General features: G+C 40.1%; 1 protein-coding gene across 11 annotated transcripts in view; it reads right to left on the reverse strand.

Moving 5' to 3' along the window:
* The window catches only part of CTBP1 (C-terminal binding protein 1), a 207180-nt gene that overhangs the window by 12865 nt on the left and 167186 nt on the right, over window positions 1-27129 (reverse strand). For all 11 annotated transcript variants that reach the window (XM_072333999.1, XM_072334001.1, XM_072334008.1 and 8 more), the window contains 3 exons: window positions 21200-21354; window positions 9980-10124; window positions 5646-5852 (listed from right to left, as the gene is read on the reverse strand). In XM_072333999.1, coding sequence (XP_072190100.1) covers window positions 5646-5852; window positions 9980-10124; window positions 21200-21354 — 507 coding nt within the window. The remainder of the gene's footprint in view (window positions 1-5645; window positions 5853-9979; window positions 10125-21199; window positions 21355-27129) is intronic.

The following is a 27129-nucleotide window of genomic DNA, read 5'->3' on the forward strand; positions in this document are numbered from 1 at the left end:
AACCTCCTCCTTTCCACTGCCAGCACTTGTATCAGATGTTATCATTTTGTACAGCAAGAGGAAGAAGATAAAAAAGGAAGGGTCACCCCTCCCACTTGCAATCCTGGTGTAGATGAGTAACATTATGTCTGGGTTGTTTCACATAGCCTTGCATGAACCAAAGCAGGTCTGCACCTTTTGCAGACAGAGACATGGAGTGAAAGAAGATGCCATGTAATCTGCCATAATCTGTGTCACATAATGGCTTGCCTGCTGGGCCTGTTTGTGGTAAAACATCCCTGCTTGTGAACCCAGCCCAACAAGGACTTTTTCTTACCCATGTTGGACCAGCTGCCCTTAATAAAAAGCTACAAAATTAACCCTCAAAAATGGATGCAATGAAAGATCACTTGTTTCATCTGACGCTGAACCATTCCCAGCACATGGAATCTTCTTTCTATACTAGCATTTCCTCTCACTTTCAGTAACATCCTTTCAGCATTAAGGTGCCTGGAAAAACCCAGTCATTTGAGACTCTTAAATTTTTCAATCCATTTATCTAAATCATAAATAACTACAGTTCATTATACGACACCTAGTTAAGATGAGCACAGTACCAGCCAGTATTTACACCACCCTTAGCTTTTCCCTGTCTATCTTTCCTTACTGTCATACTACTTCAGAGCTGTGTTTGAAACTGCTTTTTGGGCATGACTCCGTGCTGCATACCTCGGTAGGAGCGCATTTCCCTTTGAAATACCACGAAAACACAGAGAAAGGGAGCAAAGTATAGCCAGCAAGTAAAGAGATCTTGCAGAATGAGAAGAAAAACTCTTTTCGGGTTAGAAGACTACACACATACTCACATCACTGTTACACAAACATGACATAAAGACATCGCAAGAGTATCACTCACCAGACACACCATAATACTCATGTCTCATTTAAAGAAAGAAAGTCAACAAGTTTTCTTTTGTAACACCTGAGCATACGGGGAAGAAGGGTCAAATTAGCACAGGGCAATCCCTTATCTTTCCAATTACATCCTAAGAGATTTCCCTCTGCTTTTCGGATTCTCTTTCAATAAACTTAAGACAACACAGGAAGAGAGGCTGTGTGTTGATCATTTAACCTCAGCACAGTTATGCTGCAGTGCTTAGTGCCAGATGTGCTTGGAATATTAAGCAGCCCGTCAGTCTGATGGGGGCTGTCAGCTTCTCTTTGAGGACACCAACTTAAAATACTCACAACCTTTTATTTCAATACTTGTGTATGTTGCCATTGTTTGCCTTTCAAGCTGTTTCTTATAAATATGAATTAAACCATTTTCCAGCACAAACACCACGATTCTCAAATTCAGAGATAAAGAAATCAGTCACACAACTGTACACATTTTCTTTTTTATAGCTGGTGTATCACTTTTACTCTAACTCCATTCATCTCCACATGTGACACTCTGTCATCTGTTCCTCTTTACACTCCTCGCAGCACTAATACCCAAGGGGATTCATGGCAGAGGAATCTCTTACTACAGCTTCCCCACTTAAAGCTGCACTTTCCATTCATCGCAGCTGGGCCAACAAGCTGAAACCTTCTGAGACAGGCAGTTTCCTTTTGAACACTTGGAATTCACACATTTGTACCTCTGGCCAGCACTGTCTTGTTATATTTCCTATTAAATGGGACATAACTCCTCCTTAACTGAGGATTCATATTCATTCAGTCACTGTCCTTAAAGAAATACAGAGGTGGGTGCTTGTAATTTGCCAATTCCTTTCAAAATTACAGTCAACTACAAATCTGACAGTTTTCCTCCTCTCTTGTACTGTACAAACTCCTGGGCACAAGGAGTGGCTGAAAACCTTCCTGAGCATATTAAGAATGACAAAATAGTGCCCAAAGCATCCCACCTTCAGGGAAATGCTACCTTAAAAACAAATACAGCTGCTATGAATATTCATGAGACTTAGGTGCTTCCATGGGAAGGTAAACTCTGATGTTCAACATATGAAATGAACTTCTTGATCTGCGATACAGGAAGAATGCATAAAATGCACTGCATAGAAAAACGCAAAAAGCAACAAGAGCCTACTTTAGAAATTAAGAGATTTATATAAAGCTCTAGCAAAGCCTATGTATCATTTCAGCCCAACTAGAAGTAGTGCACAGACACACTAAAACTGCCTGGGTCTCTCCTGCTGGACTCACCTCCTTCCTTCCTTCCCTGCAATGCCCCTGTTTGCTGGGTCTCTGTGCCAATGACCTGATTTGAGCATGGCAATCTCAGAGCTCCAGTTGCCAATGACCTCCACCCAGCCCCTGGGCAGTGAACGTGCACCTAAACTGGTGTTATAAAGTGGACTTCAATGTCCTTGATACCATGGAAACGATGACAACCTGCCTGAAGACTTCCATGGAAAGAAGTGCTTGCACTTAGCATTTCTTTGCCACAATAATGGGGAACATGGGTAACTCCTATCCCCTCCTGGATCTCTAATCCCCAGCCTACCTCTGGGACTGGGCCTTTTGTTCTACTTCCTGGTGAACAAACATACCAGGTAACCTAGGAGGACGCTAAGGGGGCAAAATATCCCACATGGCAATACCAGCCAGCTCTTAGACCTCACAGTCTGACACACTGAGCAGTGCCACGGCCAACATCTGGTCAGGTATGTGACACTAGAGGGAGAACAGAGCACATGATGAAAGACAAACTGAGTGATGACATGGATTAAGATGCACTGACAAATGTGTCTGGAGGAATTTCACCTTTCCTGAGTGAGGAAATACATTAGCTATTAGTCACCAGCATTTGTAACTGGGAAGGAAAGGGAAGGGAGTGTGATTTCACAGCCTTCTCTAATGCAAAATGATCATTACAGCAGAACCAGTTACCAACTCACCGAACTACTTATATGCTGCTGCTCATAAATACTCTTTCAAAAAAATAAAACAAAACTGCCTTGTTAGCAGGTGAAAATGCTGTGTTGTTTTGTTGTTTGTTTGTTTTACTTCCTACACTGGTCTTACTATCCAAGCTTGTAAATCTCAGGATGCATCACTTGAAATATGGGACGCTGGGTAGTAATGAAGACTAAAAAGTACCAAAGACAACTGCTTAATGATGTGATATTTATGAAAAGCACACAGAGTGACGCACTTCAAAAAGCCATAAAGAAACACAAGCTCTAACCTAAGAAACTCAGAGGCTGACCAAACAGGGAAACAAGTAAAGATGGTACCCAACAAGCACATTAAGAAGGCATTAAGCTATTGAGTCTTTGCTTATCTTCAGTACAGGCAGAGGATGAGAGATGGGGTTAACTTTAAAGGATGAACACCAAGAAATAAGATCAAGCAGGATAGACCAAGTGTCAAAGCAGGAATCTGCATGAGAGGAGGCAAAGAAAAGAGAGTGGGTGATGGAAAAAGACAAGTGAGTCATGAAACTTGGCTGGACCAGTGGATAAGGAAGTGAGTATCTGGAGGACTGGATGAATGACATAGTCATTCCCTAGCACAGAGATAGGCAAGAGCTAGGATGTTTCATCTAGCACAGAAGAAACAGCCCAGTAACAGATGTGACAAACTGGACTTCCTTGTTGCAGCACAAATTGATATAATTTAACCAACTCACTGCTGAAGATAGTACAAGTTTAAGACAAGAGCAGAGAAACACAGCCCTGGCTGCATAAAGGATAACCCCAGAAAGATGTTAACAAGCACAAAAACAGTAACACTGCACAGCTCCAGAGGAAAGAAGCAGGGCTTAGTAACAGGAGAACTGCTTTGTAGGAGCTACACTCAGTTCTTAGCCTGTTAGCCTGGCAGTGCTTCTGATGTGGACACATCCTAAAAGGCAAACAGAGGTGACACTACGGATGTGAGAAGAAGCCACTAGAAGAGAAACACAATCTAAGGCGAGCAGTCAGTTGTACATGGTTGTAAATGCACGTTTTAGGTTAAAACCAGAGACAGATATCTGGAATGGGAAAAAGTGTCACCAAGTATCTGAAGTGCACTTCATAAATACACAGCTAGGTAAGAGTTTATGTGAACAGGACCGAATCACAATGCTGTGCTACTTTACTTATGTGCACTAAACCAACATGGGTGTATTCACAACTAACTATAAAACATTCTCCTTGAAATTGTGAATATTCTGTTGTAGGAAAAGAAATAGAAACAATTAAAGGCTACAGAAAATTACTGGTTATTAACTGTAACAGATGTGTACCTTCACAATCAAACGTTACCAGCCTTTTAGTACAGCACACACAAAAGGCTTATTTAAAATAAACAACTGCCACCACAAACAAATCCCAGCACTTCACATAGCATTACACAGATACTGGCAATCTGATTATCCAATTGTTTCTCTGCTGTTTCCAGTCATTTGCAAGAGAAACAGCGCATTGAAAATTCACTGTCACTAACACATCAAGACTTTTTGCTTATCTCAGCCTGGAATTACAGTGCAATACAATAAACACAATGCCAGCAGGACAGATGTCTCCAGCAAATAAGCACACAGAACGTTTAAGTGAAGACAAAACTGCATTGTGCATTTCCATTTTTAAAACACTACAGGTGATTTATCTGCTCTTTCTGTATAGGTGCTGTGACCATGATTACAATAACCATTCTGTGCTTAAATGAGGTGTACTGACACATGGATATAGATTTGAGAAACTCCACGACCAACATCTTAAAGGCTGTATTTTAAAGGAAGTTCCTTAACTATTAAGACGCCTTGCATGCTCATTCCAATGAATACTAAACAACACCAAGCTACTTCCAAATTCCAGAGAGCTCATGGCCTGTGATATTTCACAGTTAAGTATAACTGGAACAGTCATTTAAATATAATGCCCTGTTGTCAAACTTGTATCATTAATCCCTGTGGATGAATACTATGGCAATTACATTCAGTGTCTGTGAGATCTTTGATAAGACAGGTACACAACTGATTTTTATATAAGAACTGACCTGCTTTTCTTTTCTGCTTCTGTAACAGACAGTAATTAATTCATTTCAAGCAAGCTTGTCCATCTGTTAGATGCTGAAATACCTCTCTGAATGTCCCTAAATCTAACTAGGTGATTTTATTAGGCCTGGAAACATTTAAAACTTTCTTGCATATATTTTTTCCTCTCATTTGAACTGAAATACAAATTCAGACGTAGCCTGATCAAATGCAAGAAGTAACTGCTCTGCAGTTCGTTACTGCAGCAAAGACCTCCCAGACATATCAAACACAAGAAACCAAAACAAGCACAAATAGACCCAGACATAACAATGCACAACAAATACACACGATAACTGGGTACAAGTAGCAGAATCCTTGTCCTGGAGAAGGGAAACAATAGTGTCTTTTCCCCTTACAACCAATGTGCCTGGCAGTGGGCATTACAATAGCAGAAGGATGAACAGAAACTCAAAGAGCTCGAAGAATATCAACTGCAAAAATTGTCTGAGGGAAACTATGATGTCTACAGGGAAAATATCTCAGATATATTAACACCAGGAATGAAGTGGTACTATACAGAATGTTTGACATGGAACGGAGTGAAGCGTTCTGTCTCTATAAGCTCAAATCTTTGGGAAGGAAGATTTGATTCCTTTGGAAGGAAAGGAGTATTAAACTACATCACCACCAAACATACCTAATCCAATAATGCCCAAGGTCTCCCCTCTGATCCTGGCAGCTCCAGAAGCCACTTCCCGAATCTGTTCAACGCTTTGTACTCTCGTGCCTTCCCGCAAGGCCTGGTGAAGCCAGGTGGTTCGTCTGTACAAGTTCAGAATGTGGCACATGGTAGAATCCGCTGTTTCTTCTACAGAGGCAGCTGGCACATTACACACTGCAATCCCTGCAAAGAATGGGTGGAAAGGATAACAGGTTGCCAATCATTTCTTTCTTCTTCCCATTTAACAGCAATCCCTGAGTATGACGCTTATATTTACAGCTATTTCAATACCTATTTTGCACTAATACAATGTTCCTGACAGCAGTGACAGGCAAACATCTGACAAACTAGTTAAGAAGTACGAGCAAACCTCCTTTTTTTTTTTTCTTTTACTACATACTGCTTCTCCACATTAAGGCAAACAACAAATGGACAACCAAAACCACAGAAGTAAGTATATAGAGGTCAGGTAGCTTAGTAACCTAATCAATATGTCAGTAAGTGCTTTATGTGCACAGTGGGTTCTGTGCTTTGAATAGCAGGAAGAAATACATGCTTTTCTCTCACCACAAAGTCAGTGAGGTTAAAGATCATTGTTTGCACTTCATTGTGTGAGTTAACTTTCTGCTACTGAGCAGATACCCTCCCAAAAGCTGTCTATGTGTTACAAAAAATGATTAACTTAAAATGAAAAACACCCTTATAAACCTTAACAAAATGCTTTTTCCAAGACATAAATAGGTTGTAATAACACAGGGAGGAACAATCTGTTTCCTATTGCATAGGAGTTTGTAGAGGTGCCACACATAGAATCCAAGTCCTTTCCTGGTCCTTCATATTAAAGAAAACTCATTTAAATTTCAATACTGAAATACAAAATCTGCTTCTGCATTGAACACAAAGGTAACACAAAGCTTCAGCTCATTTAAAAATGCAATTTCCTAATAATAGTTGAAAAAGCTGTAACGTCAAGTAGCTGAAAGACTACTACAGATCTCCACAGGCTGTGCTGGAAGGAAAACTCATTCAAGACTCAAGGTACTCCATTTTTACTTAAAAAAAACAAAAGAAAAGGCATTGATTGTAATGGAACGTAAGTCAGTTCATTCTGGTTTGGCTTTCTTTATTAGCTTTTACCTTCCAGTACTGAATATACAGCAGTGAAGCAAAATGTTCGCTTGAAAAAGTCTGCAGTGTTTTTGACCTGTCTTCATTCTTTCTATTTACTGCAGGTTCATTCTCTAATCATCAGCTCCTATAAATGCTCCTCTCTTAATTCTGCTGACTGAAACCAAAACCAGCATACAGTAGAATTCCATGGTGGAGGAAAAAAAGTGTTCTGTATACTAATAAAAATAACCTTAATACTGTTTTCCCTGTCAAGTTATTCGGGTTTTACATAAATAAATATTCAATGTGCCTTCAGCTAATACCAGTATATCTTGTGAAGCAAGAAAGTAAACCTAACATTCATTTCAATAAGACTAATGACAATAATCTGACAACAAACAAGTTTATATCTTATATAGAAGCTTCCATGTTTGTCTGCTTTCCATTTAAATGCCTTCATTCTGCTGCCCAGTACTTTCTACAGCCAACATAAGGAAGCTCAGAACTACTTTTCTTTCCTCTGCTCTGGTGTGTGCTGAGTCACTGCTCTACGGACTTACACAAAGATAAAACAGCATCACTATGAATGTTGGCATCCTGCTAACATCAATGGCAGTATGAAACTCACCGTATTTTAAAAATGAAAGAAAGAATGAATGAGGGAAAAAGTGGATGATTAAAATACAAAATCCCTTTAAGCGTACCATATTAAACAGCTGTGTTTGTTTACACAAAGGGTCTTTCATGGGGCAAAAAAAATGCAGGCTTTAGATGGCAAAATGAATTTAATAACCATGTCTCCTAAAAGCTGGCATCAATTATACAAGATAATGCCTTAAAATGACCCTAAGAAGTTATATCACATATGTGGGAAGAGATGCAAGAAATTGAGCTTGCCTTTACATTTTCCTCCCTAATACGTTAAGAGTACGATAGCTTAACTCCTAAATTGTAGGAACATTTTCACCCCCATTTTCCCCTTCTTTAAAAACATCTGGCTTCAAAAAGGCATGGTAAACTATGCAGGCTGTGTGGTAAAGACAATGCTCTGAAGAAAAGAGATGTTGCATATCAGAAAAGGTAACACACTCTTGTCCATTCCTTCTATGTTCCTTTCCCCAATGCTTTGTTTTCAATGATCAATGTTTAATGCTGAAATACTTAGTAGACAACAGGTGTTACCCTTGATTCACATTTCACTTGCATGTAGTTACATTTACAACCCGCATCTAATTTCTAGTCAACAACTAACAATCTGGATCTAACAATCTAACAGACCAGATCATAAAGACATCACCCGAGGAACATCTGTTTGCATGCATTTCAAGAAGTTGTAACGTGAAAACAACAGTGAAAAGCTGGTAACAACCTCATCAGTATGCTCTCTGAAAATTACTCCAAAAGTTGCTATGAAATTTCAAGAGAACGTCAGACCTTAGGGTCCAACTCTGTACTGTATTTCAAGACTGAATAAAAGCCTTTTACAATGAGCAGTTAACTCTCATGTCAATTCCTTGTGATGCATATTCAACAAATGAAAAGAGATTTGTCCCAGGAGCAGGGAGTTAGATACCAACTCCAACCACTTTGCCCCAGTTACCAGGAGAGATTTTACATTGCAAGTCTTCCAGCATTCACTGGCTTTAGAAAGAGACAACAACTATATTTTGTAAATACTGGAATACACAAATGAGATGGATCTTAACTGCATAACTCAGTCTAATCACAACCTAAGAACTGAATTATTAGCATTGCATATGAATGAGAATTCCCCAAGTTTGCTACACTGTGGCTTGAAGAGTAATGTGAATGCATTTAAATTATAAGCTTTACTTACCATTCAGCACGGAGACCTGCCCAAGAGCCAACAAATCTGCACAGATAGTCCACTCATCAGGGATTCTCCACACAAATCAGACTCATGGCAGGTCTGAGACCTTTGATCCAGAACTAGTCTTTGGTTTTGAATACAGAATTTTACCCCAGGGCAATCTCTACATGCGTGTCTAGTTTTTAGGGCTCGGCTTATACACCCAGTTTTGGTACCACTAAGAATAAATAGGAACGCAGCCTGAGATGCCTGATCTTTCTTCAGAGAAATTCACAGAAAGTTTTTACCCTGCTGTGCAAACTACACAGCCGTTAGAAACAAATGATTGTTTTATTTTCATTTACTGATAAACAGACCCGTATTACAGCTCCTCACTACATCACTGCGGCTATTACTAAGACTAAGGACTGTCACATGGAAATAAACAATTCTGAGATCTTCCCAGAGCATAATGAGAAACCGTTTATTATTTAAACATATTAGATTAGATGTAAGGAAGAATTTATTCACAATTATGGTAGCGAGGCTCTGGCATTGCTACCCAGATAGCTGTGGATGCTCCATCCCTGGAGGTGCTCATGCTGGGTTGGATGGGGCCCTGGGCAGCCTCAGCTGGTGGAGGGCACCCAGCCCATGGCAGGGGGTTGGGGCTCGGTAGGCTTTAAGGTTCTTTCAAATGCGAGCCATTCTATGTTATCTGTCACTTTCAATCTACTCAGAAAATAAACAAAAAAAAAATACATAGACATTTATTTCCAGTTATACATTTTTATCTGTAAATTACAGATAATGGATGGGTTATCCTAAAGGAAGCAAAGGACAAATCAGACTACTGCTTTCTTCCAGTGAAGCACTAAGCACATAGTTCCCATATCTAAATTTATTCTGAAGCAGCAACAGCTGACTCCTCTATAAAATCGATATTTCTATATTATGGAGTGCTTTAGCACTAAATCTCATGCATCATAAATAAGCTCCAGACAGTTGATAATGATCACATTTTTTATTCAAACAGTAGTAGTTTTCCATGCTGATGGAATTATATTTTGTGATTGGATTACACCAGACAGTACTTAAAAACACACAACTGAAGTAAAAAAAGAAAAAGAGAGGAAAAAATTATAGCCGTACTCTTTGGATTTAACTTGAACAGGCAGCCTGCCATCCTGTCACAAAGCCATTAATATTATCACTTAATTAACTAATGCTAATATCTCTATAATGATTTTTAAACAGTGATGAGAAAATCATACAGCTCACACACTATGTTAGTATAAATTGTAGAGGAAATATTAATGCAACGACTCAGATGCTATCAAGTTTCTAGAGGCAAGTATACGACGTAAAACAAAGTCTCTAATAGTCATACCTAAATCTCCAGCAGATTTGATGTCAATATTATCAAAACCACTGCCGATTCGGACAATTATTCGAAGTGCTTTAAATTTCTCCAGGTCTTCTCGTGTTAAAGTGATAGTGTGATACATCAGTGCACCCACTGCTTCATTTAGTACCTACAAGTAAAACGAGAGAAATAAATACTTAATATTTTCCTTTCATAGGATCTCAATCATGCATACAAACTTTCAAGTACTAAAGACTGTACAAGCATTAAGTCTTTGTCTCTTATTTTAATGAGTATTTGTCCAAGTATCTTCAAGTCTACTCAGGGATGTTGGTTTTTTCCCTTTCTGACGTGTCTATTCTAGCATGATAAGATTAGCTTTATGAAGAGCTCAGTATTTGTGCTCTTACTAAGAGGGAAAGCTCATTTCAGAGATGTTTTGCAGTACCGGACCCTAAATACAGGACTGCATTTGTACACGCATCCTGAAAACAAAACATGAGAGCAGGCACTCAGTTTTAACAATAAGCATTTTTTTGTTTAGGCAGCTGACGTTCAGTTTTGAATGAAATAACAGAGCAATCACACAGTGGTACAGGCATCCACTGCACTATTAAACCTCTCAGTACCTGAATAGAAAACATTCAGTAATCATTACAAAACCCTTGGACAACAGAGACTGAAATCAGCCCACTTAACACAGAGCATGTGTCCTTAGTTTAGTGATGGTGCAACTGTCTAAGCTCTTGCTGATGGGACACTGCAAGTCATAAATACCACAATTGAGATTATCCATCAAAACTAACGTCTATAGGAATGAAGAAAGGGTAGCAAGGCATAAGCACTGCAAAAGTAAAACTTGACAAAAGTCAAAGCAAAAATAAGCTGACAGGACCATCAAGACTTTAATTTCTCTCAAATGATGTGAATATACCTCTAACCTACTCAAGAAAGGTTAATAGAAAGGGATGTGAAGGAAGTTAGCAAGCATTGTGCAGCAGTTTTCAAATTCTCCTTGCAATCAGCCATGACTCTGCATGCCACACGGCTCTGTAAGTGCACTGTTCCACTTCTTCAAAACACATTGGTTTCCACCTGCACTGTAGCACCAAATCTTGTAATCATTGCACAGATTGCTAGAGCTAGCTGCAATCACATCAAGTGGATCCTATCATGCACATCCCACAGTTCTCCTGATGCTCCAATTTCTTATTCAATAGACTTTTGGGCCTGGTACATGTAGAGACGTTCTCAGCTGAGCTACTTTTGCTCATGTGAGCATTTTCTAGGGTATGGCAATATCAGGGCTAACAATCTACATCAAGAAAACTAAAAACAAAACCTACAGCAAACTACGATCTCACATGCAAAGCATGACAACAAGGTACTGGAACACAAGATCTGCAGCTGTAACTTTAAAAAACTAAAATGTACAGAATATTTTAATAGAAAATGCCAACAAAACCCATGAAAATAAAAGAGAACTGCTCCTTACTGAATGCCCCACAGAATAATCTGTATTTCAATAGGTGTTCCGGGACTGGCAACCCCAGCTCTGAGATGAGAACCCTTTGAGCAGAAGTTATTTGCAAGACTGAGAACTACAAGAAAATTAGAAGTTACACAGCCTTGAAGTCAGCGGCCACAGCGTAATTCAAACAACAGCTGCAGACTCTGAAGATTTAAATGGTTACATGCACACAGAACTCCTTGATCTTAATGGTACAAGTCCTTTGGAGATTATATCCAGAAGTGACCCATCAGCATGTCTGCTCTCATCAGATGCTTTTACTTCAGCTGTTACAGAAGGTTAAAAAAACCAAACAAACAACAGTTTGTTGTGTTTGCTTCCATATTGACATTAGCACCAGTTTGGACTTTCTGCAACACAAAGTGTCTGGTACAGTCTGCTTCACATGCCCAGTTCTTCTAGACTCCTCCAAGCTGGTCCCACTCTACCCTCTTGATGCACTCATTCAAGCACAAGGTCAGCTCTCAGGGGGGTGACCCAGCTGCAGACACTGCTATTTGAGACTCCCCTCTCTACTCCATTACACCAACACTAGTATACTTAGTGGAAATCCTTCCTAATGAAGCCTCATGTGATGCACACTTCCACATGTCCAATGACAGACACACTGAGAGCCCTTGGTAAAAACATAAACCTGGATCCAACTCTTCCTCATGCACATCTTACTTTGCACTCTCAAGTTTCCAGCACGACTTCCTCCTTCTCCAAGTCACAACCTCGAGTTCTACACTGATGCGTTTCCATGCTTCTGGCTTTGAGGTCCTGAAGATCTCTGTGATTTCCTGGCCCTCCCCAGTAGGCCACGTCCTCCATCCTGCACTGTATCACACACAGCACTGCACCTTCTTAAGGGGTTGCTGCAGACAGCTGCAGCACTGACAAAAACATCCGTTGCTCACACATAACGTGCAGTAACTTACAGCAATGCACCCGAGACTGATGGGACAGATAGACCCTTCTTTCTTTGCTCTCCAGAACTGGAAAGGGACAGAGTGTTTGTGTGCACAGAGAGCTTCCACTACCTCAAGAACCACTGTAAGCAAGGGCTAAAAAGACAGATGAATGGACTCAGGCATTTCATCTGGGAATTTCACTTCATAATCATACATCTTTTATTAACTCGGTCTGTAGACTGTAATTTGCACTCTGTGAGCACTGGTCTGGACTCATTACACTATGGTTTTGAGTCCATTCAGTTCTGGCCTAGCACAAGCATATCAGAAAGTATTTGCTAGTATAAGAATGCACTGAATGAAAAGGAAAATCAACTTTCAGCTATGGCTCAATGCTGACATTAACCATTTCCACATTCATTTATTCATTATATGAGGTATGAAACCAAAAGATACGACAAATCTTTTATGATTTTCTTTTTACTGTTAAGAGCTTCTAGGATTATGGACGAGTTAGCAAAGAAACGCACTGCCAACATGTAGCCTTCTGCTGCTGTACATTATCTCACATTCATATTGCTAATTAAATTATATTACTGCTTTCGGTAACCAGCCATGTGACAGAAGTGCATCAAAAAAGCAAAAACAAATAGGGAATCTGAAACTAGAAACATTCCGCACTAAGATTAATGTTAATAATGCCACTTACAGCTTTAACTACTTTCTGTACTTTGATAGTATTTGTACAAATTACATTCTAAGCCATTAAATATTAAACATACTGAAGTCTAGTAAGATTGTTAGATCAAAAATTAAACTTGAACTAAATCTGAGTAACACATGAAACTGAAATCCAGCAGAAACATAAGCAGGCCTGGCGTCTACTGCAGTTATGATACCAAAGAAAAAAAATCAACCCCTGACAATTTGCACTGTAGACATAATAAACAAGCAGGCTAGAAATGTCAGGTATGTGGCAGTCAGACAATACTCTTTTTAAGCTCTCCTGCATGGAAACAGAACAGGCAAAGTTTGATACAGCACAAACACAGCAGCCATTTCTGCTTCCATCTGACTACCGCCGGCCTTTTTTGGACGAAAGGATCTGAGATAGAAGTTCAAACACAGAACACAGGTCGGACTACATAATCATTTGGTGACAGAAGGAAGCTATCTGCATCATTGTTCTGCCCTCAGCTACTGACTTACTTATAGGTGGAGATACAGAAAACTTGCTGAATGCCTTTTTCCATACCCTCCTCAGTGAGCTGACATCGTTTCCAATCAGAACTGTTCAGACAGGTCTTTTTGCTGTTCTTCAACCTCAGAATGACTACTTAGCTTTCACAATATGCCACCTCTTCAAGGCGCTTAGAGAACTGCTGACACTGTAGTAAGAAACATTCCTACTTCAAAGAATCTAACAGATCTTGAGTAGCGAATGTAGTTGAAGGTTCAAATCCTTATTAAACATTTCTCTTTCAGTTTTGTCATCTTGTTTCAACACCAGGCTATTTTAGCCATCACACCAAATACCACATGACGACCATTACAACATACATGCCTCATATTATTTGAACAAGAGCTCAGCATCTTGAGCATTTTAGCAAAAAGCCTAAGAGTACTACAAAATGTTAATGGGACAGCAAGCCAGTTTGCTCGTTGGTTGATCTAGATGTACACCACTTCTCACTACCAACAACTGGTCTCAAAGGCTTGCAGATCGATCCAGATGATAACACAGCACATACAGTGCCAAACTCCTTCAATGTAGAGACAGAAAACATTTATAAAATAAATAGAGAATGACAGCACAGTGTTATTTCTTAAAAAGACCTCTCAGAAATCATTACCAGAAGTGATATATTCCATCTGGTTCTAGAAATGACAGGATATTGCATTTCTTGGACTTGAAACTTGCTGTGTCATCCCCAGTTAAATCTTCCTATGTCGCCACAAGTTACTTTTGCACATTCAGGTAGACAAAGCATTTCACTTAAGTTGAGTAGGCCTTGCATTACTTGACTTGCAGAAGAGCAGCAATCCATGAAGTTCATAGTCAGTATTCTAGGGAAAGGTTGCAGGAAGCTTCTAATTGCTTGAAAAGACTCATCAGAACAATGTGATGGATCCATTCAAAACAAACACATTGAAAACTAAAATAACCTGGTGTGCTCAAACAGCAGCCAGCAGGTCCCTAAATCCATCAGTCTGTGCTGCTCTTAGTTCCAGATTCTGTTTATGAGACATCAGCTCGATCTTTGATTCCTACAATCAGGGTCACTGTCAGTAACACATCCAATTCATGAAACACACTTTCACCAGAACACTGCCTAGTGGTCTTCTACTGATTTACTGCTATTAGTTCATGCACTAAACATTATGACTTTGCTTTATATCTTATATAAAAACAAAGAAGTATAAAAAATTTAACCTGAATTATTCAAGTGACAAAGGTAAAGAGAAACAGCTCACAGCTCCATACAGCACATGGGAAAACTGACAAACTGGAAATGTGGGAACAAAAACAACCTGGACTGTGGAGTTCTAGGAACTGGAAGGCAAAAAAGGCTTTAAATGAAAGATCTTTTTATAAAGACTCCTATGCATTAACTTGTATGCTCTATTAACATCACAGAATTGTGCAGCATTTCAGTCAAGACACGAGGGTGGATCAAACTTCTTTGCCAGAGGATCAGTGGATCGTGAAAGTCACCAACAACACAACATCAACCCACATAACTACATCAAAAAAAGCTGTTAATAACCATCAGCAATTTTCAAGGCCCAGTGATCCTTAGTGAAGATCCAGTACCAGGAAATGAAGTAGAATGCTTGCGGCTAACTGTGCACATGGCAAAGCCTGCTCTGCCTGTAGGATCAATACAAGCTGCTTGCTGGGCACAGCAGCCCTGTCTGCAGGTGCTGCCAGCTTGCTGCTAAGGCTGCACTTGACCTCTAAGCTTGACCAGTGACAAATCAGGCAGAACAGTCATTGAATACAGACACCAATTTTCTATACAACCTTACTGTAATAAATGCTAAAGGTAGTATTTTGTTTCATTAGGTGTAAGAAAGGTTTTTAGGGTTTCACTTTCTCATTTTTCTTTCAGTCTATCATAAGGAATTTGATTCAAGGTACATTCAAACAGTCTCCCTAAATCTTCAATGTTCTGGATCAACTCCTAAGCATCAACTTGTTCCCAAGTATCCATTACAGCTTCATTTTAATCCGTATACACTGAATGCTGGACAATTACCATGCTGGGAACGTATCGTCAATATAAACTGCAGTGCTGGTGCAAATGCAAAGTTACAGCTTCACTTTTAAATGGATAAGAACCTGAAGCTGCAAAAATTATCTTACTTTACCATTAATAAAACAGAAACAAATCAAGCAGCCATCTGAACATCAGCAATGTGTTTCATTTGTCTCAGTTTCCAAACATCTGTTGCACTATGAAAGTTCTTCAGCTTCTCTTTGAAACAGTCTTAAATAATAACTGGAAACACTTCTACAGTTAATTCCTACACAGACCAGTGACTGAAAACACCCCGTCCTACTCCATCAAACAGGAAGATCAGCTTTTCAATGTTATCATTTACAACAAATGTATGGAAACACAGTATTCTTGCAAATGTAATTTTGCTTTGTGCTTTTAGCAGAGGTCAAGGAATGTGAGGCATTTTAGCTTTGCTAACCCTTGCGAGGCTGCAGTGTGGGTTTACCACTCAGACTACACCCGCACTTCCAGCTGAGTACTGCATCTTCCTCAATGTTCTGAGGAACTGGGCATCTGAAAGCAGTAAATCCAGCCAAAACAACCTCCTGCCTTTTTTTTCCTTTTCCTTCCAGCTGAAGATGTAGGAAACCACAGAAATAAAAAGGAAAATAAATAAATAAGAAAACATGTCCAGATTCTTTCTTCAGCACATACATTTTGCTCTATAGCTCATTTGTCATCAGCTGTGCTTTTTGTCTCTTTCATTCAAGTTTGCAGGGATCCCTTTATTTTTCCTCTGCTGGCCTTAACACTTCTATTGCCAGAGTTTGTATATTATTTTTATGCATAGCTCCTTCTAGCCAGGAAGTGCACTTTTTCTCTCTCTATATGTAATGAAGTCAGGAAGACTGAAAACCAAAGAATTCCAAAAATCTGAGGCAACACAAAAACCTCCATGGAGTGCTCAAGCCTGTGATGCCTCCAAAGTAAAGAAGTAGAAAGAGCAGGGAAAGAGCAAAGCTACAGAAAGCAGAAGGTGTTGGCTGAGTAAGCTGACACAGAGGGAGAAAGAGTAGTAAGCCATGAATGGCACTCGATAGGAGAGGGACTTTGGCAGACAGAGGAGGAGAGAACAGGGGAAGAGAGAGCAAAAAGCAAGTCAACCTGGAATGAAGAAGAAAGCAAGCCAGTTATTTTTGTGCTCGGTTTTGGTTTTTTTGGATGAACGCCCATATTTCTGGTGGAACGAACTGCTAACTGGAGGCAGTTTGAGGTTGAAAACCAAAAAGGCAGATTTGCACATTAATTGTAGAAGAAATAAAAAACAATTTAACATACTGAGTTTAATCGATATTAATATGAACTCAAATAAATAAATAAATAGGTCAAACCACCGAAATCTCAAAGTGAATTTCTACCCCAAATGACTCAGTGAAGTCTCCTGAGAGGGTAAGAAAGCCCAGTTCCCATTTCCCACCAGCTCCCCATGATACAGTTTGACTGACAAAATGCTCAACTTCACATCGCTGTGTACAGTCTTTATAATAAGAGAGAACCGAGAAGCCAAAAGCTGAAATGACTGCTGCATCCTGAGATACAAATACCTACAACAGCCCTGAACACAAACCACCCTTCCCCACTGAGATGGGGAGTGGCAAAAATAAAAGTCATTTTAAAAGTCAATAAAGCCCTACACACACGTAACTTCCAAACTATAATAAATGTCCTCAGCTGCAAAGTTACTGCAGTACTTTGGGTCACTCTCAGTATAAGTCAGGACTCACTTCAGCGCTGGCAGCCTTCTCAAAGCAATGAGACCCAGCTTGCTTTCCAACAAGCAGCACCAGTAACAAATCTTTGACCTGAGGTGAAGCAGAGTTCTAATACAAGCGATTACTTACTTCAAGTTACTTATTTTCCATACTTCAATTTCTTCAGCCATAAAAAGAGAATGAGAAATAAGTTCTCTGCCATAGGAAAATCCCCACAGAAATGAAACTTGCACACTAACCTATCTGAAGAAAACTTCATTAGCACACGCAATAAGGTACATAGTGACATTTGCTGGCATCTTGCTTTTGACCCATACAAATGATGTGTTAAAATCCCTCAGCTTGTCTGTGAAAAGGAAAAACACAAACGGTCCAGGCTGCAGTTTCATGCTGTCTCACAATCTCACAAATTCCTCTTCTTGCACTCTCCACTTCCATTCCTGTCTAGCCACTTTTAAACATGCTATTTAAGCCATCATCCTGTTCCTCAAACTTTCTCATGGCAAGCAGGAATCCCTCCTCTGGATTCCAGAGTGTTTCCTCTTCTCCTGCTGATTCCTCACTTCTTTGCCATCAGGGAGCTGTGCAAGCCACCAAACAACACAGCTTTCTTCACTTCTCATCCTTCTGCAGCCTTTCATTCTTCTCAGCACTAAAGTCTTTTCCTGGACTTCTGTCATCTCCTCCTTCACAATGGTCTTTAGAAAGCGAACATCCATTATCAAATATATTTTAATTAACAAGTCAGTGCCATTTAGAACAGCCAGGAATATGCATTATAAATCTACAAACATTTTAAATACTGCTTTGAATAAGCAACTCCTGATTTTAAAACCTCCCCTGAGAAAAATAATTACATTCATTAAGGTACCATTTCCAAACAATGTATTAGACAGGCAGTACTCAAATACAGGTACTTCTTCGCTATAGCTCTAAAATGGGTTGGAGGTCATTTTTTCCAAAGTAAGCAAACAACTGAAGTGAAAAGTGAGCACTTTGCATATGCAAAGTAAGCAGGGCTCTGCATTTCATAAATTGATCTATGTTCTATTCCTTTAAAATGGATGAGGGTTTGTGATTTCTGTCACAGAAGTGCATCGTCTGGTAGAAGACAAACTGCAAACCCAAGTGTTTTAGGACTGCATCACCCTTTGGACTAATGAAAATCTGTATCATGACAACGTACTGGTTGCTAGTGAAAACACACTTTATAGACACATTATTGGGTTCAATAAAAATTAATTCTTTTAAGGTAAGAAACAATGGAAGCATATTTAGCATATGCATTAAATACAAATATTTGTAAAGATCAGCAACAGATTACCTGTGTTACTCATCAAGTTTCAGTCACTCTCTTTCCCAAAGCTACAACTTGAGATACGCATGCTGGCTTTCAACTTCCATAATTCATTCACTATACATCACAGATAAGGGAAAATATTTGGTGTTTCTAAGGAAAGGCGATCGTGCCACTCAGGAATTCCCCACTGATGCATTAAAAATAAATGACGTGGATTTCTGTAAGCAAAGCAGAGCACTGTACAGGTGGTGCAGCTGTCAGAGTTCACCTGAAGAGCAGACAGCTGTTATTTACCAATAGGGTGAAACAGCATTGACACTGCTTATTCTTCATGTGCTATTTAGTCCTTCTAACCGGAATCCAGTTATCCCACATGCCACATTTCTGATGGTGGTGTGAGACAGGAAAAGAGTAAAATCAAAGCAGCATTTAAACATGAAAACCGGACAGAAATAAGTCCTTATATTACATTTCTTGAGACACATAATTAAGAGAAAAGGCCTTTTTCAACCTTTACAAATGAACTTTAAAAAAAATCAGAATCTCAAATTACTGATGAATACAAAGAAGTTCTCACTTGTTTGTATCTGTTCTCAAATTAGTTACTTTTAGGCTCCCTTGCCACAGCAGTAAACATTTCCAGCAGCACACACAGCAGAAAAACTCATCTCTTTCAATGTATGGAATTGGCATTAGGTTTCAGTAAAATCTTATTCTCCCAAAATGGAATGTCACAACACAATAAAAGATCAAAAGAACGTTAAGCCAATAGCAGCGCTGCAGAAAACAATTTATAAGATCATCCTTGACAACTGTTCTGACAAAAGCATATTCCTGTATGGAGAACAAATCTGCATCAGAGAGCCACCAAGGAATACAAGCTTTACAAGAGGAGAGTCACCTCTTATTTTTGTCTGAAACATGAGAACCAGCTGTTTTAGTTTGCTGTGCTCTCGCAGCATAAAAAAGCTCTTTAATCCTCCAGTGCTGGGAAAAAAAAAATACACAACAGTCGCTCTTAAAAATCTTGAAAGTTTCAACAATGGAAACTTTTTTTCAGGATAAAAATGTATTTCTTAGGCAGCTGGAAGAGTTTGTTGGTGGGTTCTCACCACAAAAATGCTGACATGAAAGGGACTACAGAGAAAAATTATTCATGTAGTAACAGAAGGGAAAACACTGTATTGGTATTCTATGCAAGTGGCTGGTTTTATAGGAAAGTCAAAGAAAAGATTAAGTCTTTCATCACATACAGATACCAGGCTCTAAAATGTTTAAACAATGCTATATAAGAAAATGAAAAGTAAATAAGCAATTAAAACAGTTAGTGAAAAGCTTCTGAAATAACAAGCCTAAGGGTTACTATAATTAGCATAGAACAAGCTTAACAATATCTTTGTAGAGAAGCAAGATTATTGGTGCAATTCAGCCCAGCTGACGTAATGCTTTCATATCTGAAGCACGCTCAGCAGTGCACACAACCATACGCTCTGTTTGCAAAAGCAGATGTAGACATACAGCAAGCCTTAACGTTAATATTCATTAACGTTAATATTCATGGATTTGTATGCATCTGTTATGGATCTTCACTGGAGAGGGGAAACATTAATTCCCCTGGAACAGATCTAACTGACCTCCTCTGCCACCAAATTCATTGCAGTTTTTACCTCCACAAAAGCAGGTTGCACCCTATCAGGTAAAGGAATACTTGGCAGCTGAGGCTTTCTCTGCTAACAGCCAACAATAACTTCATCAAAATTAATTCTATCTCTGTAAAAATACAGATGTGGAATGGCTCTACTGCAGTATGAGGAGCAGAAAAGATTTGGGGTAGATGCTAGGCCTTCGTGCTGAAAGAAGCCTTCAAAAGAGAACATACAGGCATGCAAGGCAGCTGGCACCCTTAGCTATCATCACAAAAAATGAGTATGCCTCTAAAAAAAAGGAGAAATCCTTTGAAAGCATCAGAAGCCACTGGTTCTTTTACATGTCTCCGAATCATCAGGAAAGGCACAAGTTTCTGTGATAATGTACAGCTAGAACGCATTTCTAAATGCTTTTAGAAAATAGATTTTTGGTTAGCCTTGGGTTTGAAATTCCAGCATGAATTCACAACGCATGCACCTTCTAAGCCAACAGTTGGCTAAGCAGAGCACTTTGGAAGTTCTTTGCAGAGCCAATTCAACACTGATATTTGGCTTTCCGGTTGAAAGCTTAGCAACAGTGTTTCCAAGAAGCATTTCAAAACATCATGTAATGCAGTTTTCCCAGATACAACGCTCTCCCCAAATCTAATTCGGTTGGTAAGCATACAGGCAAGGCCCAGCCAAGGATACACTGCACAGAAGGCATAGTCCGACACAGACATTTTCACCTTTCTTCATTACTTCTAATAAATTAACTTGGTGATTTATGGGTCCTTTAATTATTAACCCCACTACAAAGTCTAAACACAAAACACAGTATCTGTAACCATTAAATTATCTGCATCTTCTAAGACACCGACTTTTCGTTGCAATATTACCTTTTCATGAATTTCTTGTGTAGACTGAGCATCACAAAACGCCACTGTGGCTACATCCTTCAGAATAGGCATTTCTACTGTACAATCCCTGCCATCCAGCAATGCTACCAACGGGCGTGGGTGCATGGGCCCATTCATGATCGGAGGTCGAATGCCTACGAAGAAAGAGAGAAGACGAGTTATTCAAGCCACGGAAATGTAATAAAAACAGGTTATAGCCAGCCTGCTTGTTCTGATGGCAGAACAAGATTTCAAGGATTGAAGCTATTAAAAACAGGAACAAAATCTACAGTCAGTAAACAAAGAACATTTCTCGCAATAAGAAAAAATGCAGCAAGGGCTCGGGAGGTTGAACAGTGGAAGGAAGCTGAAAACACTAAGGGAATAAGGCAGTGTTTTAAAAGGACACTCTCACTGCACTGTTAAGAAGCGTCTATGCAACCCCAGCCAAGATTTGTATTTTGATTGGATTCCACACCTTTACAAGCTCCAGATAGAGTGAGAAAGATCTTGCCCAGGCTTGTACATTATGGAACACTATATGCAATTCAGTAAGGAGCTGAACATTGAATTTACATATGACTGTGATCTGCTCCTACTAAAATTTAACTAATAAAAAAGCCCACAACAGCAAAAATACGTATTTACTGAAGATCCATTGTCCAAGTATACATGTTTAGTGCTTATCTATGTAGGTCTGCTTCAATTCAGAAGTTTTACACAGCGATTTTGTTTGATGAGCTAATGCATCATACTTAATCCACCACTGAAAGCTCTCTGGCAAAATATGAGCAAGATGCTCATCTCATCCCTAAACCAGCATCACACTTGGAGCACTGCAGGTTGATAAATAAATACACATTAAACATTTGGAGGAAGGAAAAAAATCAGTTCAAAGTACAGGCTTCATTTATATCCTCTTTATGGAGTCTTAAAATGAAAACTAATCCTCATAACGAGATATTCAGAGAGTATCTTTTTAGTGTATGGATGTCATAAATATATAAGAGTACTCCAGGGAATAATATTAAACCATTACATTTACACAAAAGCAGTTAAGTGTGGGTGGAAAAAAGGGACTTCCTGAAGTGATAAGGAAAAATGAAAACAAGAATACAGTACATGAATTTTCCCTCTTACAAAACAAGTACTTTTAAACACCGCAGAGCAAAGCAGGGCAGATATTTCTCGTGTGCAAATGCAAACGATGCTGTTGTGTGAATTTAAAGGTTTTGTTTCCTACTTTATAATCCGAATTAGCCCAATATGTATGCAGAAGGCTGACGTTCTTCAGCTACCCCGCAATAGAAACGTCTGTATCTGAAGCCTCTGACAGGGTCAAAAAGCATGCCCTGACAGACTGCCATCTGCACAGCACATCCCAGTTCTGCACACAGGATACTCGGTGAAGGAAACCAGCAGCTGGGGAAAGGGCTTTGCAAGGAGCAGAACTGAGCAGCCTTACTACAGCCTGGCCATTACATTCTTTACCTACTCAAACAGTTCTTGTACTTGAAGATGACTCAACACGGGTGACTGTGATTTCTCCTGTTCACTGCACTCCCAGCAGCACCTGACCTGCAGTACCTCTAACAACCGCTGCTAGCTTTCATTTGAATGCAATTGCTCAACACTTCAGACTGCTTATCCAGCAGCAAACAGCAAAAGGATCTTGCAGATGGGACACAGAAGGACGACAGATCCTTATAAACGCTTACGGTGCTCAGAAAAAAAAAAACAAATCGCCCATTACTTCAGTAAATAGCACTTAATATCCCACCAAATATTGTTCATGGGAATCTGGCACCTTGCTAACCTACTGTCTGCTGTTACATCCCCGAACCCTCCGTGGTCACACAACCTTCAGACAGGCATTTTGAATAAATAAACTACACACTCCTAAAGTGGTACAGGACACAGACACAACACGAAGATGCAATACAAATGCTACATACCTATCCCAGGAATAACTGCTATCCTTTAATGGGAACTTACTTATAAACCCCCAATCTTTATTTTAAAGCACTCTAATATGCACTCTAATATGTTATAGACTTGTTCACGTTTCACACCAAAATATGCAACTGCACTAGTAAAATGCAATTATGTTTTGAGGCCAATGTAAAAACAACACTGCAAGTCCTACTCATACTGAATATAATAACACTGCCTGCTGTACAAGTGACATGTTAATGGTCAGCTTCTTAACCAGGAGTAAAGCCGGGATTTCAATGACGAGTTTGAAACCAAGCTGAAGTACATAAAATATACACGACTTTGCTAGAAATGTTTAAGATGAAAGAGGAGAGATGTAGCACAGTTGATTTCCCTCAGAGATAGCAGAAAGATCTGTCAAGGAAGAGCCCACACAGCCCAAACTGATAACGAGATTAAAAGCCATCCCTCACAAAAATTCTTCTCACTAGAGCTGCCTCAGGAAAGCATAAAATACAGCCCTGCAAAACACAGCTCTTTAAAATAACCATTTCTGTGAATCACACAGAGGTGCAGCCTGTTTTTCCCTTATGCCTTTAAAATGAATGCCAGAGCTAGAAGGCACGGCAGAGCAAGCCCCGAAGAGCAGGAGCTGAAAGCAGCAGAACAAGGAGGAGAAAACCCACCCCAGGAGCACCTCGGCATTGCTAACAGTGCCCAGAACTCAAACACATCCAGTGACCTTGACCACAAAAAGCCCACAAACCCTGGCTTGCCAAAATCCTTTCTGAACTGCAGCATGGACTTCCTGTTGCACAATCTTTCCGCCTAAGCGCGCTATCACTGAATCGCAGACAATAACTCAACACTTAAGTAAACTTACAGTAACTTAATCACAGCGGCAGTCATTACTTGAAGTTTACATTTGCAGAGAAACGGTTTAACTATGAATCAGAAACGTTTGAACAAAAAACTACTGCTTCCACCATTTAGCTACAATCTGCTGTTTCTAGAAACGTCGCACTGCACCACGCGGTCGGTTTTGCAGCACCCCCTTGGAAAGGCAGGAGAAAATGATGTGTGTTTCAGAGCAGTATTTTCCACACCCCCATTAGAAGCAAATGATGCAGCTCAGTGCCAGGGAGGAACAGACCTGTAAAGAGGTCCAAAGCAACACTGAGCACCGCAAACACCAAACTCTGTTTAAAAAAATCATGTCACTTTACTGGCTTATTTGAATACATGGTACAGCATTTTATGAAACACAGAGAGCAAAAGGCAAACATCCTCCCCCCGCATCCTAGATCCTTTGTTAAGGGGAAACAAGCTCAGCTTATCCTAAACTGAGACCTTCAGGAACCCCTACCAACCTGACACTTCTTAAGCTGAGCCTGACTTCCAGGGTCATGAATTCAATTCCACAGCCCTTCACAATCTTCAATATTCTGAGGCAAAATAGCAGCCTGTCATCCCATCCTCATTTCCATGTCTTTAACTTCTCTTGCAGCCTCCTGTAATCTTGAACCAAAGCTTTTAAATTTCTTATCCACTACAAGCTCTGTAGCCTGGATCATGTTCAGGTTTTTACTAAACAGTTAAAGACAAACAATACAGTAAAACAACGTTAAGGGTCTGACTTGCTCTCGTAGAAGCCAGGAAGCTCAGTGTTAAAACCTCTCACTCCATCTGCACCATTCCCCCTTTGCCTGCTGCTTTTCCACTGCCAGCCACTAACACCCCAGGGAGCACAGAGCAGCAGCAGCACAGGGATGCACTGTAACCACAAGTGCCTGGACACCTCTCTGCCACTCCTGCTTTGCCAGGTGAGCGGGAATGGTAAGAGCACCTGGATGCAGTGAGAAGCCTTAACCCTGAGTTTTCTGCTTGGATGGGTACAAGCCAGACCTTTAGGCTTATCTAAATGTATTTAAGGAAAGCAAAGGTTATCCTGACAGCTCAATCCAGCTATGAATGGGTTTGGTACTGCTCCTCAGTAGAGAAATAATCTTAGTGCCAAAGCTCTTGTCCTGCTGATGACTGCTGGAGTTTAGTCCTTCTAAAATACCAATAGGCATAAGGTGCACCCTGAGCAGTCACCACGTGGCGTACAGCTGCCACAGCACAGGAGTGCCTTCTGGAGCTGCAATGTGGACTAGCTGCTCTACAGAGAGGTGTGAAAAGGTTCATATCTTTCTGCTGCTGACCGATTAGATGCCTCTCAAATAAGGCATACACATTACATGTAAAGCACACTGCCAGGTCTGCAGGCCCAAAATTCAACCTACCTTTCATTTCCATCAGTCTGCTGGCAAAGTCCATTTAGTTCTTTAAATGTGTTTTTTCTTTTTTCAAATAACTCAATTCTTTTTTCTGAAAGATGCACCAATGCCAAGAAGCACAGCACTCATCAGTAACCCCCTAATGAGAAACCAACACACACAAGAAATGGGGGACAGCAGCCCTGGGAAGGAGAGTTTTCACTGTCACATTCCTGGGGATTCTTACAAGCGCAATGATTCAATAAGCAGGAAAACTCCCTTGACAGCATCCTTTCAAAAGGCTTTTTCCTACCAACCCTCCCTTATGCACAGCAGAAACATCAGAGTGATTTACACTTTTAACAAAACGCCAACTGCTGAAAAACCTCGTCTCGATCTACAGAAATAAGACCTGAAAATGACAGGTTGGGTATTCAGCTCATTTACAACCCTGCACATGTAACATGAAACTGATCCCCTGGGGCACCTACCTTCACTTTGCATTCTTACCTAGGCTGTAACTTTACTCACAGCTGTCACTTATTTACAAGAAACTCCCCAACAACGTTACCCGTCCTTTTAAAAATAAACATTCATATTAATTTGGGCAAAGAACGAGATGTCAAAACAAACACAAATATCCCACTCTGAACACAAACACAGAAGCTGCTATGAATTAGGTTTGCCAATGTGCTCTACTGAAATTCCTAGAAGAGGCGTACTTCAGAAACATCTCATGCTCCTGGCATGCACCTCGTGCATCCTGAAGCCCAGCCTCTGTTTTGGTAGGCTTGGCATGCATGTGCCATGACCTCAAACAGCACTTTGACTCAAGGCAGACTTTAAAACCAAAGCACAGCCCAGCAGAAATAAGCCATAAATGCAGCGCAAGTATATGGGTCAGTAAAATGGATGTAAGAGAAGAGAGCTTACCAGCATGGAAATATGCAACGGAACCACCGTGACTCTGCCAGAATCACATCTAACAGCCTTTGTCACTGCCCTCAGCAGAAGCAGGTTGTCGCCTTCTGTGACTTGGGATGTGGGATGAAGAATTTGGACAGTTGCAGGAGTTCAATAAGGAAAACCACCACCAAGCAGCACGGACAGAAGGGCAGTAGCCAGTGAAATTTAATTATATTCTTTTCTCATGTATTGTTTCTAACTACGCTTCTTAAGACTGAAGGAATCTGCTGGAAATAATACTGAAATTAACGGGAAGAATCCCACACTGATTTCCGAAGGAATAAGAGCTGGACTTCGGAGTATGCACACAAAAGGAAACCAAACATTAGCTTCACTAAAGCACATGTGCAGTCTCCGCTAAAGGCTATAGGGCACAGAGGTAAATGCTACACGTTTTTATTTACCTAAGCTCAGTGAAAAACAAGTTGCTTTCCTTCTTTTAATTTGCAAGAGACCAAGAAAAACAGAAGCGGTTTCCGGGGCTGCGCTGACCCAGAGATGTGCTCAACACTCACACCCACTTACATCCTCTCACTAATTGCAGAGACTGAAACGCACCCAGCCGCTCTCCAGAACCCTCTCAGCTCTCCCCTTATACAAAACACATCAGCCACACCACCAGCACTTCTATAATTACCACCCTAGTCCACAGGCTTCCACATTTGAGACTCACAAATGTATCACATCATTACTTCACTGCTTGTGAGAATCAGCACGCGTACCCAAGATGATTGCTACAGCACACAATGCACAGAGTACTTTAATGCCATT

This window comes from Excalfactoria chinensis, chromosome 4, assembly GCF_039878825.1.
Source record: "Excalfactoria chinensis isolate bCotChi1 chromosome 4, bCotChi1.hap2, whole genome shotgun sequence".
In the NCBI taxonomy this organism is placed as follows: domain Eukaryota; kingdom Metazoa; phylum Chordata; class Aves; order Galliformes; family Phasianidae; genus Excalfactoria; species Excalfactoria chinensis.